Consider the following 13,747-nt stretch of genomic DNA (forward strand, 5'->3'; position numbering starts at 1 on the left):
AAGGCCACCGGTTACAGCTAAAGTGAACAAGAAACCTGTTTGGTTGAGGTCAAGATGAGATACGAGGGCATCTCGGTTGACAAAAACCTTTGAATCATTTAATCCATTGATTAAAATGGATCAAATAGGTGGAGAGACAAAAGCATTATAGGAAAATATGGCATGCCTATCTCCAAATTGTTAATGACAATAAGACAAGTGAAGCACAGACTGCAGCAGGGGACAGCCCTCACCTATCCAACACAGCAGCAAAGACAAGGTTGCCCCTGTGGAAAATGCAGAAGGCCTTTATTCTTTCTGTCACACTCGTTCTCTAAGATCAACCATTTAGCTGCAGGTTATCAACAGCTATGAACCAGTGTTCAAAATCCCCTGAAAGACAGTGTCACATAGATCATGATCTCTGATATGATCTTGGGGAACAGCCTGTGGTGCTGCAGCTAATAGCTGAGTCACCTCTGCAAACCATGGACCGCTTTGACAATCCAAGGCTACCAGCACGTCAGACACACTGAAATACCCTCACTAACCTCGCTAACCTCGCAGAACCTCTCAGAGGCATCGCCACACCCACTTGCCCTCACTTGGCAAAGTCCTTGTTCAAGCAATAGCCCTGCGTGAAGTGGTCCCAGTGCAGATTGCCTGGGGCGAGGGGCAGCGCATCGCACTCAGACGTGGATTCCACTTCTTTTACCAGCTCAGCGTGCTGCAGGCCGAGGCGTTCGAAGCAGAGATTGTGCCTAAAGCTAGCAATGAGTCCAGCACAACAGGGGCACCGCTTGACCATCTAAGCAGCTCGTGGTGAAGTTCATCTTGAGTTTTTCTCTACAGGTATTTCACAATCTGGTTAAGTGAATCAGGAAATAAATAATGGGCCGCAGCCGTCATAGCAGTCACCTTTACGTGAGCCTCATACTGATTTTCCTGTATGCAAAATTCAGGGCATTATGCCGCATTGTGGGGCTAAGTCTCTAGAGGGGAGTGCACAGACTTTGCCCATTAGAGGGCGAAGACTGTGTGAAATGAACTCTTCTGACAGCCACACAGATCCTATCCTTCCAGACACAGAGCAGAGGAAAAAGGCATCAGCACCACTGTGATGTGAAAAGAGTCATTGTGCCTGGATTCACAGCTATGGAATTAATGCATTGACAACTTACCTGTCAAATTATTATCATCGGGTTATGCGAAAAGTGCAGAACAACACTTCCAGATTACTCAGGGTCGAGGGGTTTTCAAAAGCAATGAAATATGACAGAAATAGCTCATGGCTGACGGCCAGAGCTGGGGTTGGTTTAAAAATGTAAGTGTTGCGCTACAATAATCAGACAGTCAGACGAGGTCACGATACACAGTGCAGCAGACAGCCAGACAGCCAACAGGGCAAACATGTCCAGCTGACAAGAGGGGCAGGTGTAACTCAAGCTGTCACATTTCATCTTAAAATCGAGTATTTACTTGTTACAATTCTTGACAACTGGTATTAATGTTGTACGCAAAACCTATGATATCTGTATCACCTTTTTTTGCAGTTTTCATTTTAGTATTCACAGACATTTTGCACAGTCTTCTAATAATTAAGTCATCACATGCTTAGACAATACCAGCCACTGCAAAGTGACACATTTACATATAAAAGAACTTACCAGAGTGTTAGCTGCTATGTAGCCATGTGCTGATTTGTCTGAAACAGAGACAAGACGCTTTGTTACAGTAGCAGGATGCAGAAAAGCCTGTCAGATCTAAGTACAGACGGGAGGAAAATCATCAGTATTACAAATATTTGGTTGGGTGGTTAATTCTTATTGTTCAGATCTACCTCCTGAAGTGAAGCTCATGTATTTCTGGTTGTTGACAGTCTCTTTGGAGTCGTAGAACTTGAGAACGTCCAAGACGGCCTGCGGGTTTTTCTTCTGCTCGAGCTTGGTGATGTTTGAGGTCTGTAGGAGCCGCGCCCACTGCTCTGGGATACCCTGCAGAGACACACAGAGAGAGAGAAGAAAGAGAGAGGTCAAAGGGGTTGTTTATCTAGCACTGTTTTTTGTACCAGAAAGTACATTCGTTTGGGACATAACAAAACTACAAATGGAGAGAGAAGACTGGGATTACGCTGCAGAAAAAGTTGGAAATTTTGAAATGGATGTCTTCATATAGTTTTTGCTGCACTTTGACGAAGTGGCTGATCAACTCCATAATGACAGAAGCTGCTACAGTGTTTGTCCATGAGGCATGCGTTAAAAAACCTTTTTGGTAACACTCAGGGAGGGTAAATGATACAAAATATAGTTTTGTGGTGAACACACAATAGGCAGCTTTCTGTGTGGAGACAGGAAGTGTACTGCCACCCATGCTCCTTGTCTTTCATCCTGATGAGCTGTCAGATTTGAAACACTGTCTCCCCTACAAAGTGTAAAAGAAGGTGCTGGGGAAGGATATGATGATCGTGGGGAAATCGGTAAAAACAAAAACGTGAACAGACAAAACAAAGCCAAAACAAAAAACAAAACAAAACAAACAAAAAAAAATTGTTCTGATACTCATTTTTAAGAGGCCTTATCTGCTGCACATTTAGCCTCAGTGTGTTTCTTGTTTCTGACAGCATTTGGCCATTGTAGTCGTTACTATGGCAACAATAATGGCTTGGTAGTCACTGTTGGCAACATCCATAGCAAACTGCATACATGTCCTATTATACAATCCCAAACATCATTGAAAAGCCATTTATTAGTGTACATAGAGTCACACCCAGACCCATATAGTATGACATATCCTATTTATTTCTTTCTATTTTAATATCAAAACATTGCATATTGCAGCTGTGATTAGTACCCTGGTTCTATCTCTCCTTTACACAGCGTGCAAGAGGACAAGTGGGTACAGAGGCTGTGTTGCTTCTGCAGAAATATAACACATACTGTATAATTAATGGGGTCTAATGTACTTTGAGCTTTGACCTTGTGGACTTGGAAAGTCAAACAGACAAATTAGAGCCCATATTACTTATTACCCTTTCAGTCTCAGCACTAAAGAGGACCATGACACTAAATTTTCTTATCCTCTTGCTGTTATGAAACCCACTCTCAAGTTTTCCTGTATTATGTTTCACATTGTGACTGGGCATTTATTTTGTCTCTGGTATTTTTCCTCTCCAAAATAAATGCACATATTTTTGTTGTTGTTTTCATTGTGTCCTGTGTAAAACTGATGCCTCTCCGTGACATAGAGTAAATGCTCAGAGGTAACTGATTACTTTATGGGTCCAACCTGTTTGTCCTTCCTGCTGCTGCTGGGGAAAGGAAGGGTACCTCTTGACAATAAGACTACTCTTATGAAGGGCTTATGATGGCTTATAAGGTTATTAATTGTGTTGTGAACACTTTACAAATCATTGGTAAACAACTGTAAACATGTTATAACACAGTTTTCATACATCAGTGCAGGCTCACTATTTGGCAAGATCAAGTTACTGATCAAAGCATCGTGGAATCTATTCTGTTAAATCTCAGATATTGCTAGTTGCTTACATTGTAGCTGTTTGATTAATGATTTATAAAGTGTTCACAACCTAATTAATAACTTATTTATTAACAATTTATAAACTCTTTATAAGGAGAGTCTTATTGCTGTGATACAGAGGAAAGTGAATGAGGGAAGAATGAGAAGGAAACCAAACATGGAGACGTGTCCTCATATTGTCATCGAAGTCCACGCTCAGTTTCAGATTAAGCAGCCTATCACAGACTTCACTGACAGCCAACAGCCAATCGCAAAACACCCTGAGAAAGGCCACATGGCCGAAACATGTCGGTGGTTTTAATGTATAAGCCCTATTAATTAAAGGCCTTTTAACCTATTAATTCACTTGAGTGCCTGGATTTCTTTTTTTCCTTTTTCATTACTTTCCCCAAATATTCCATGAGCACCAGTGAGGGGGATTCCAGTAGCGCTCTGATCTTTTTTTTCTTTTTCTGCAGCCAATCGCAGAGCTTTACAATGCCGGGGGTTACTATATAAAGTGAAAAAAAAAAAGGCCCATTGTCACCAAACATAATCTGAATCTGCATGTCATTGATATGGTCAGACTAGTTTTTGCTGTCTTGGAGTATTTACATAATAGGTGTGGTGATGAAAGACACTTCCTGGTGGGATAGTCTCGTGTTGCCTCCATCAAAGCATCGTGGAAACAGACTCCAATGCGGTTTAATTTATATCCTGTGCCAAAATCAGTTTAAATTTAAATTTAGTTTAAAGTTAACGGGACGGGCTCTGTATATCGAAGGTGTGCACAGACTCCTAATATAAGATGATGGTATTCTGTTTCTCTGCCTGATGTATATGCTTGATTCCCATCTGGATGCCAGATGGATTGCAGATTCCACATGGGGTGACGCAATAAAAACAAGAAGGTTTACACAGCCGCTGACTCCCTGTAAGAACAGCTGACAAGAAAATAAATAAAAAGATCAAAATCAATGTGGAAAATGTGCAAAAGGTAAAGACAAAAAAAAAAAAGAAAAGAAAAGAAAAGAAAAACAAAATTAAACAAGGAGCAAGCACTTTTCCACAGCGTCGTATAACAGCTGAATTAAAACACCTACTGCAAACTGGAATTGTACCTGAAATGTAATTTACTGAGAAACGCTAAAGGACTCTGGTGGAGGCTGAGATGAGGCGATTGTGATTCAAGTCACTGGGATTAGCAACTTAATGCGGTGAACATTATTGTTGGCTGGCTTCTACACCTGGGGGACAGGACCGGAGAGAAATGTGCGCCTGGTGCTCCGCTCAATCAGATGGGAGGAGAAATTTAGAGGGTAAGGAACAAGAGCATGTTTGATTGTCAGGCGGTGGGGGGGGGGCGATACTCACTGTGAATTCTCCTGTTACAGCATCAAAGCCGACATGAATGGTGTGTTCAAAGTCTGAGGGTAGGGATATCTCAGGACGTTCCTTCTCCTTCTTCTTGTTAGCTGCAGGAGGTGAACATAAAATTGCATAAAGGTAAAAAAAAAAAAAAAAAGGCATATTTTAATGTATACGTTAGGTTGGCCATGCTAGGAAATATCTTCATACACAGTGAAGTGGGAAATTAAATAAGGTGAATTATGACTGAGCTCAGGGAGCGTTAAGGTGCCTTGTAGAGGGGAAAACTCACTTTTGTCTCCCCCGGGGAAAATGGAGCGCAGGCGGACTTTTTTATTCTTCTCTTCAGGAGCCATTGGAAGCGGTTTGGAGGCGTGATTCACTGATGAAGAGTCTCGGGAACTACTGTTCATTCTCAAGGGGGGGGCTGGTGGTTTCTCTTCAATATCAACACTATCAGACATCTTTAGTAACACTCACAATGTCCTAGGAGGAAGAGAGAGACATGAAAGAGAATATTTTAGTGTTACAAAAAACGACTGGGGACAAATCAGGTAGGACTGAAAAACCGAAGATATACAAAATCCCTCTGGTGGGATTTTACTGACTCAGCTACCAGCTGTCAGAAGTGAAGGCCATGCACACACACACACACACACACACACAGATCAAACAAACCTGAGAGTGAGCATGCAAAATCCAGTAGTAGAAATGTCATAAATTAGTCTCATGTAGGGGTGCGACAATTCATTCATTGCATCGATGCTTTGATTATGAAACCTGCTGATTTGAATGAATTGATCCGCTAAAATCAGTGTTTTGAATCAATTTATTCATGATACTTAAATAAATTTAAAAAAGACTTCATGTTCTGGTGATTTACCAAAATACTAAAAATTTCAGGCCTTTTTTCAAGTTTTTTTTTAGAGGATAAATAATGTCATCGTGATTGTCATCATTTCTGGGTTTTTTTTTTTTTTTTTGTTTGTTTTTTTGTTTTTTACATTTCACAGTGGGCTTGCATTAATCTATGTGTTTAATAATATTTACCAGATTTTGCCTATCAGTACTGAATAAAATAGTTTGAAATCGTGAAACTGAACTAAAATCGGATTGAATCGTTGCAAAAAAATCTTTGTTAAGAAAAAGATTCACACCCCTGGTCTCAAGTGAGAATACAAAGAGACCTTCATTTTCATATTCACTTTCATTTGATCTGAACTGTAAACATATCAAAAATTCATGACAATAATATGATGTGATTTTGGGTTGATATTATAGATGTACCTAGACCTAATTAACTCTCCATTACAATGTGGTTTCACGGGAGACTCTGAAGCCTTTTTGCCGAGCAGATTACACTGAGCTTTTGATTTCTGAAGAGATGAAGGGAGTCATGCTGAGTTCTTTTGGTGGCAAACCACCGAGCTTGATATTGAGCAAAAATTGAACTGCAAATATGATTCATCTGCATGGAAGTCTGTAACTGAATCAGTGGAAACACTGTACAGCAGGAGCTACCCACAAGGCAACAGGACAGTCTCACACACACACATATTATCCATACACAGCTGGCCACTAAACAAACATCACAGAAGGGAATAAGCCTAAAGCATTTGTTTTCAGTTTGTGATATTTTATTACAGTAAGTACAAACATCTCCCTCTGAAAAAGCTGAAGATCAAAGGTGGAAGTGAGTAATTATATCTACTTGCACTAATGGATCTTTTTCTAACTTGTACCTTTTTTCTTTCTTTTTATACTATATATACATATTTTGATATTTTTTTGTGGGCTGTATGCATCAAAAACTGGAACAACACAAATTCCAAAGTTTCCAATTTAAAAAAAAACTAGCAGTGCACTCTGTCCTCTCATCACATGCAACAATATTCTGCTTTCTAAAATGCAGCTTCTAATTCAAATGAAGCACTGTTCATTTTTTTTTACCTTTACCACAGCACTTCCATTTACTTAAAATATCAGCAAAGCAGCAATACCTCTCCTTGTGCAGAGTATGTTAGTAATCTTTCCATCAGAGCTGAACATTCAGTTGGTTTGAGGCTGGATGCATAGATTAATGATAAAGGCAGAGTCCAAAATAGAGCAGTAATATAAAATACGAGTTGCAGAAGAGGGGCGTGCATTCCTTTCCCCTCGCTGCCGGTCTATGTTGCCATAGCAGTTATAGGTTTCTGAAAGGCTGTGCGGAGCAGCAGAACTGGGGTAATATGAATGTGAAAAAGGCATATCAAACAGTGAACTCTGCATAGCAAGACTTGACAGCTGCATTCAGACAGATCTGCAACTTACAGGGCAACCCGTGGTTACATTTTCAAAGCACTGTATCCTCTGAGCTCTGGCCTATTTTAGCAATGTAACATGAGGAATCCCGTTACAGCAACTTTGCATGACTGTGTCGAGAAATCCCACCGAATAAACGAATGACCTGAAAAGTCAGTGCGTTCTGACCATCAGCACTGTAGATTTACACGCTATTAAAGGAGCTATAATTGTTGCAAATGTAAAGAAACGTTAATAAAGCCTAATCCGGGCAGGCCGGGACATGCTCTCCTGCTGTTAGTGGGACACAGGCTCGTTTGGGGCTGAGGTGGCGCTATTGATGTCCAATGGGTCTGCTCATCTGTGAAATGGTAACCAGGAGTTGAGGCTAAGGGAAGCTGGCAGGAGTAAATGTTGCCATCACTCATCCTCTCATCTTTCATCCAGCCATCCCACTACCATCTTAGACTCCTTCACTGCCTCACCCTCAGGCCAAGCCCATCATGTGATGTGCAGTACAACCGGCCCAGAAACAGGGCCATCCAGGCAGCCCCTTAGTGGAGACCTACATTAGCAAACAAAGACCACTCCTTACTCTCCTATACGGTACGTGCTGTCTCAGACAAATCACATATGTGCCGTCACACACATCTGCACCGCTTTACAGGACCCCTTGTTTTTTAACTTCCTTCAAGAACTGACTGAATGAATTTACATTAGCAGACAGAATCTAATAAAAGTCTGTAATAACACCATTATTACACAAGACCTCTTTGCCTTTTCCTTGAGCCGCTTCACAGTTTCAAACATATATTGGTCTTGTTATAAAATACATTTGTCAGTGATGTGTAATTTTCTGAAAAGCCCCCGAAGCTACCCTACCGTTGCAAAACTCAGCTGGCTCGCTCACAAGAGTAACTTGGGTTGTTTGGATAAGGCTATGAGAACCAATACTTAGGGGGGCGTTTATTATCCCACAGCTAGATTTCACCCGCTTTACAACCCTGCAGCGGCTCTACCCTTCACAGAGAAGCCGGGTTGCATCTAATGAAAAATAAATCAATCAATAAATGACTAAAAACGATTAGTCTAACCTTACAAAAAAGAACATGAGTATTAAATGTCAGCTATTTAATGTCTGTTTTCTGTCTTAATACCAGCTTCCATAAACAGTTAATATGCAATCAGACGAATTTAACTGAAATATATATGTTTCCAATACTATTTCAACATCTATAGTCCCTCTGTCAGTGTTTTAATATGATTGTAAGCTAATGAAAGGACTTTAAAAACAGATATTTTTCTTTCTGTCTTTAGTTTTTATTTGTCAAAATTGATAAAAATGAAAATGACAGGCTGGTTGGGATCTATCACATCACATATTCAATCAAAATATTCCAAAAACAGCTGAACGGGGTCTCATCTAATACATTCTGTCTTTTCACTTAGATAAGATTAACCAATAAGCACTAATGCATAACTAGGCGGATTCTAATATTTTATTTATGTAAAAAGGCCTGTAAAATACTTGCAATGTGAATTAAAGTCCTGCAGCCCAAACACTGTTCTAAAACAGAAAACCCCCAAAATAACCAAATATTTCATAACAAATCGTGTTCTTTTATCCCTGTTGGTGATGTGATGATAATATAGAGAACAGATACTGCTTTTCTGAAGTGAACATGACACAGATAGTACAATGTGTTGACTGCAATTAGGCAAAATATTCCAGTGACACTGCAGGAAAGCGTCTCCTACAACATATAGTTTGATTTAACAAATTATTCGGTGACACCGCCTGGCCTAATGGCTTCACACTGTTTATTCAGAGCAGTGGGCAGTGGGCTAATTTGTCTTATGTGAGCTGAGCTGCAACTAATAGTGGACACAAGTGACACAGTGAACGACCAGAAAGGCGAGTGTGAGCAGTGAACACAATAAACAAGCATTGCCGGCCCCATGTTGACACTCCCACGGTAAAAGTGCCATAGATTTTATCAGTCGCCTCCCATGAGAAAATACTGAATTATTCCTAGTTGAGACAGATTTATGAAAAGGTGAGTCACTGGTGACAGGTGTGTTAACCATACTAATTATATTAGTTGCATGTCGATCCTGCCTGGCTGGAGGGTAACCGCTATTTTTGTGTAGCCAGACACCTACAGAAGAAATGCTTTGATAAATGATACAAATTAATGCGCCAGTGCGTTTTGAGCTCCTTCTCCTTTGCTGTGACCTTGCTGTGGTGGAGAGAGGAGAGGCCTGTGTGTGTGTGTGTGTGTGTGTGTGTGTGTGTCTCAGGGATCCTGTGAGATACTGTGCACCGGTGGGGGTGTATTTCCCCTCCCCTGGCAGTTTCTAACGTGTCGGGCGAGCTCCAGGTGACAGTCCAGACAACAGCAGCAAACAGGTTCTCTTAGGTTTGAGGTTTAGGCGTGTCAGTGAAAACAAAACCCTGAAAACACCGCTGTTTAAAAGGAATCCCACAACACTACGCATGCCAGAGCAACAGGGAGTTGCTGGAAAATATGGCTATCACCAACACCTGAGAGCAAAACACAACAGGAGGCTGTCAGGGCGATGAGGTAGACACAGTGGAGGCCTTATGTGCCACCTGGCATGATGAGCCCTAGGTAACTAAAGTAAGCAAGGTTTGAGATTTGCATTTTGACCATATGCTGGCAAAAGAAAGGCTTGGAAGAAAACTGTTTGTTGTGGTTGGATTTGAAATTGCAGAATTATAAATTACCCACAAAAAAAAAAAAAAAAACACTTCTCAGTACTGATTATGCAACGTAACCATCTGAACCTTTAGTTTTCCCTGTGAGACAGTCTTGCTCGGATCAGCTGGCTTGCCACTAACAGCATGTCACTAGTTTAACCCCTTGAACTCTGATTTTCTCCTTCAGTTAGAAAAAACATGTTTTTTTCCATATTGTACGCTGATTTCATTTGCATATTATGTATCTGCTGGTTGCAATGCGCCGCTGAAGCAACATCACACCTCTGAAATATTCAAATCCAAGATGCCATTGTTTTATGGCTGCACCAATACATTGCATAGAGAATATTTAAATGTGGAATGATTTCACTGTAATTTAGCAGGACATGTGTGGTGTCTTTGGAAACCTTGAGATCTCCACTAGACTTTTAAATAAAGTTCTGTGGGTTTGAATAAAGCTCGGCCACATAACTTGCATTTGTAATAATGAACCCACCAATGGGAGCGGCAGAGGAAGAAGTTAAACAAATCCATGTGAACGTTACAATTTCAGCTGCAATACACACACACACACACACACACACACATATATATATATATATATATATATATATATATATATATATATATATATATAGTGTTTTTTTCACCACATATCTTAGTTGCAACATCATCAATCTACCAGAACAGCTCATCTGTGCAATATCCATTCAATCTAAGAATGCCGACTGAGTATTTTGGCTTTTCAAATTAGCTAAATACCATTCAAATCTTTCAACAGAGACCTTGTTGTGCTTCACGCTCACATGTATCCACCTCATCTGAGGTTGTTTTTCAGGACATGAGCACATACAAGGGGCTCCTTTCTACTCAGACTGATGCAGCTGTGATTGATGCATCTGCTAATCTGTTAACATTATCTGGTGAACGCAACCTTGTCCACAGGGGCTGAGCTAGCTCTGTTATACAGCTTTTATAGGCACAGAGCACAGAGGTGGATTCAGTAACCAGAGCACATGACAGTGGCAAGATCTGACAACAGTAATTGGGTCCGGACCAATCAGGCTACTATCCGGCCAGGAAATACAGAGGCAAAAAACAGTGGTTGCATCACTAAATAATGACAAGAAAACAGTAAGTTCAAAGCATCTCAAACATGACAATAATATGGGTGAATCACATTGTGCACTCTTGCTTTATCAACAGGAACCCCTTTTACATTACATGCAATACAAAATCCACTTATGTAGGAACACTGTAAGGAATACAGGTCATAAATATGTTGATTTGTATAAGCAACTGGCCCTGGAGAGCAGGGAGACTGAATGATGGAGCTGATGTGAGAGGCAGTTCAGTGTCTGCGGTCATTTCCATGACTGGTCCCTCAGTCCGCCCACACAGTGAGAACCTGTTCAGCCGGCTGAGGGATACAACAGAAAACCACAAGGAGCCAAAACACTTCATATATTACAAATCTCTAACTCTGCACTCCTCATTATCGGGCTGCTCACCTGAGTGATGGCTGCTGCAGCCGTGCTGGGTGGTCGCTCTTGACACAGACTGCTACAGATGGCAGATTCATGGAGGCCCAGACATTACTGAATCTTCACTCGCATAAAACACTGACCTATTTACTGGGCGACTGACAGGCAGGCAAGCAGTCGGGGAGTGCGCTGCCCCTGAAACAAGCATCTCCTATTCCTGCAGCACAGATAGCCCAGGCTCCCAAATGTTAAAAAAAAAAGAAAACAGAAAGAAAGAAATCCAAGCCTTTTGCCTATTTACCTGATCTGGAGATTAGACAAGATATTCTTATGAGGCTGAATCTGACCAGGGGAAAAAACAAAACAAAAACAGCATTACTGTGTGAGTGACTACTCTGTCATTCACAAATCAATAGCATGTTGGTTTCTCATTTCACTCCTAATCTGAATTCACAGCAGTGTGTAAAACAATACACAAATGCCCACTTAAGGCTACTAGCTGTGAAAACTGGCGGAAAAGTAGAATCACCGGCGTAAGAAATTGATCCTCTGTGCTTTATATGTTAGTACGCCAGAAATTACCCTCCCTCATTTTGCTTAGCTGGGACATTTTGACAGAAATAGGAAAGCACACTTGTCTAAAAAAAAACACACACACACACAGAATAACCACAAACACATCAGCTCCAGCTGCCACAGCATTGCCCACCCAACCCAGATATTACTGGGGATGTTTTCACATTTCTCTTCCATAAAATATTAATCTATCCATGAAGAGCAGGCATTTTCCCTGCTCTTTCAAACATTAATGCTGAATTTGAATGGCTAACACAGGAAGAGGCTCTAATCTTGAGCCCATGGCGGCCCAGTAATGGCCCCCGCAGTGGGGGGAGGGCTCGATAAGCCCGGCTCTCCGCGCCCCTGATTAGGACAGGCTCTCTGTTTGACTCGGCTTTCTGTTTTGGCCGTGTTTCTTTGAAGGATGCTGATTACTTGGATGGGACAGACAGCTAGAGGACATTCAGAGGATGAAGGAGGAAGGGGCATTCTTGAGTGCCACGCTTCTCCATGGTTATCTCCTTTACCTCAGTGCCATGGATACTTTTACCTGCCACAGTGGAATCTGCTGTCAATGCATCACACATTGAAAACAGGTTGGAGGCAATCAATTATTCACAGACAGGACTGGGAAGTCCTTTGCTCTTGGATGTTTGCAGCGACTCCTGCGAGAGCAGATAAATTATATTACCATCCTGGTCACAGCTGACCCTCTTATTACACACTATTCCACTTGAATTCACACATACACACACACACACGTGCACCTGCAATCAAGCGCAAACAAACCCTGAACAAGTCTGTAAAACACAGACAGCAGACAATGCACCCAGACATAGAGCGCTACGGTCGACAATCCACAGCCCGGATCCCGGCAGATGTCAACACATTGCTCACCTCCCACATGACTGGCCACTCAAGGTCATCACTAAAACAAAAAGTCACAAACAAAGTCACAATGTAGATGCCAAGGAATGAAAAGATTATTAATGTCAGTTGTGGGTTGGGGAGCGGGGCCAAGTTGTGGTTCAACTGGGTTAAAAAAAGGCTCTCAGAGAGGGACATAAGAAGTTAGCGGTCATGAGATGGAAACCTCATATGGTCGGACATACCGTACCACAGCATCTTCAAGGAAATCTGATCTGATCAAATCATGTTAACTGCTGAAACGCTAACAATTAATGTTAAAGGACAATACCGGCATTTTTGACGTGGGATGCAGTATTATTTTCTGTTTCACAAATGCTGATAATGATAACCTCTGACTGTTCCTTGGTCATTTCAAGATTGAGACATTTTATAGCTGTTTTGTGAAGACTCATAATTAATTAATAATTAACTGAATAATGACACACAAATGCACTACTTGATTCCCATACAGCAGATTAACACGTATCACAGCCAACAACTGATTATTATGGAAGTACGTGTCCACACAGCGTAGAATGAATTGTGCCACCCCGCATTATTCATCCACAGCCTGGAATTTCCCCAAGAAACACCAAATGGAGCAGGCAGATATACGAAACAATTGACTTCATGTGATTTGATTCCTGTGCTACCGAAATTTTCTGACATTTCTGACAGCTATTGTCTGCGGGGACTCCACCTCTTTGGTTTGATTCCCCTCCTCCTCCAAAATTCAGTGGCTCTACTTTGCATACAGCTGCTAACGTCGGGTTCATGAATGAGGCAACTCACAGAAAACCCATGAACGTAGCTTGGAACAGGTGGCAGGTGGGAGGTGTGTGTGTGTGTGTGTGTGTGTGTGTGTGTGTGTGTGTGTGTGTGAGTGTGTATTCATAACTTAATGACAGCTTGTTAACACAGTCCGAAT

General features: G+C 41.4%; 1 protein-coding gene across 2 annotated transcripts in view; it reads right to left on the reverse strand.

Annotated features, from left to right (window-relative positions):
- The window catches only part of LOC115371389 (serine/threonine-protein kinase PAK 3), a 37,526-nt gene that overhangs the window by 16,352 nt on the left and 7,427 nt on the right, over positions 1–13,747 (reverse strand). For both annotated transcript variants that reach the window (XM_030068735.1, XM_030068734.1), the window contains exons 2-5: positions 5,156–5,349; positions 4,870–4,970; positions 1,820–1,973; positions 1,647–1,684 (exon numbers count right to left, since the gene is read on the reverse strand). In XM_030068735.1, coding sequence (XP_029924595.1) covers positions 1,647–1,684; positions 1,820–1,973; positions 4,870–4,970; positions 5,156–5,327 — 465 coding nt within the window. In that variant the 5' untranslated portion in view covers positions 5,328–5,349. The remainder of the gene's footprint in view (positions 1–1,646; positions 1,685–1,819; positions 1,974–4,869; positions 4,971–5,155; positions 5,350–13,747) is intronic.

This window comes from Myripristis murdjan, chromosome 14 (assembly GCF_902150065.1).
Source record: "Myripristis murdjan chromosome 14, fMyrMur1.1, whole genome shotgun sequence".
Taxonomy (NCBI): domain Eukaryota; kingdom Metazoa; phylum Chordata; class Actinopteri; order Holocentriformes; family Holocentridae; genus Myripristis; species Myripristis murdjan.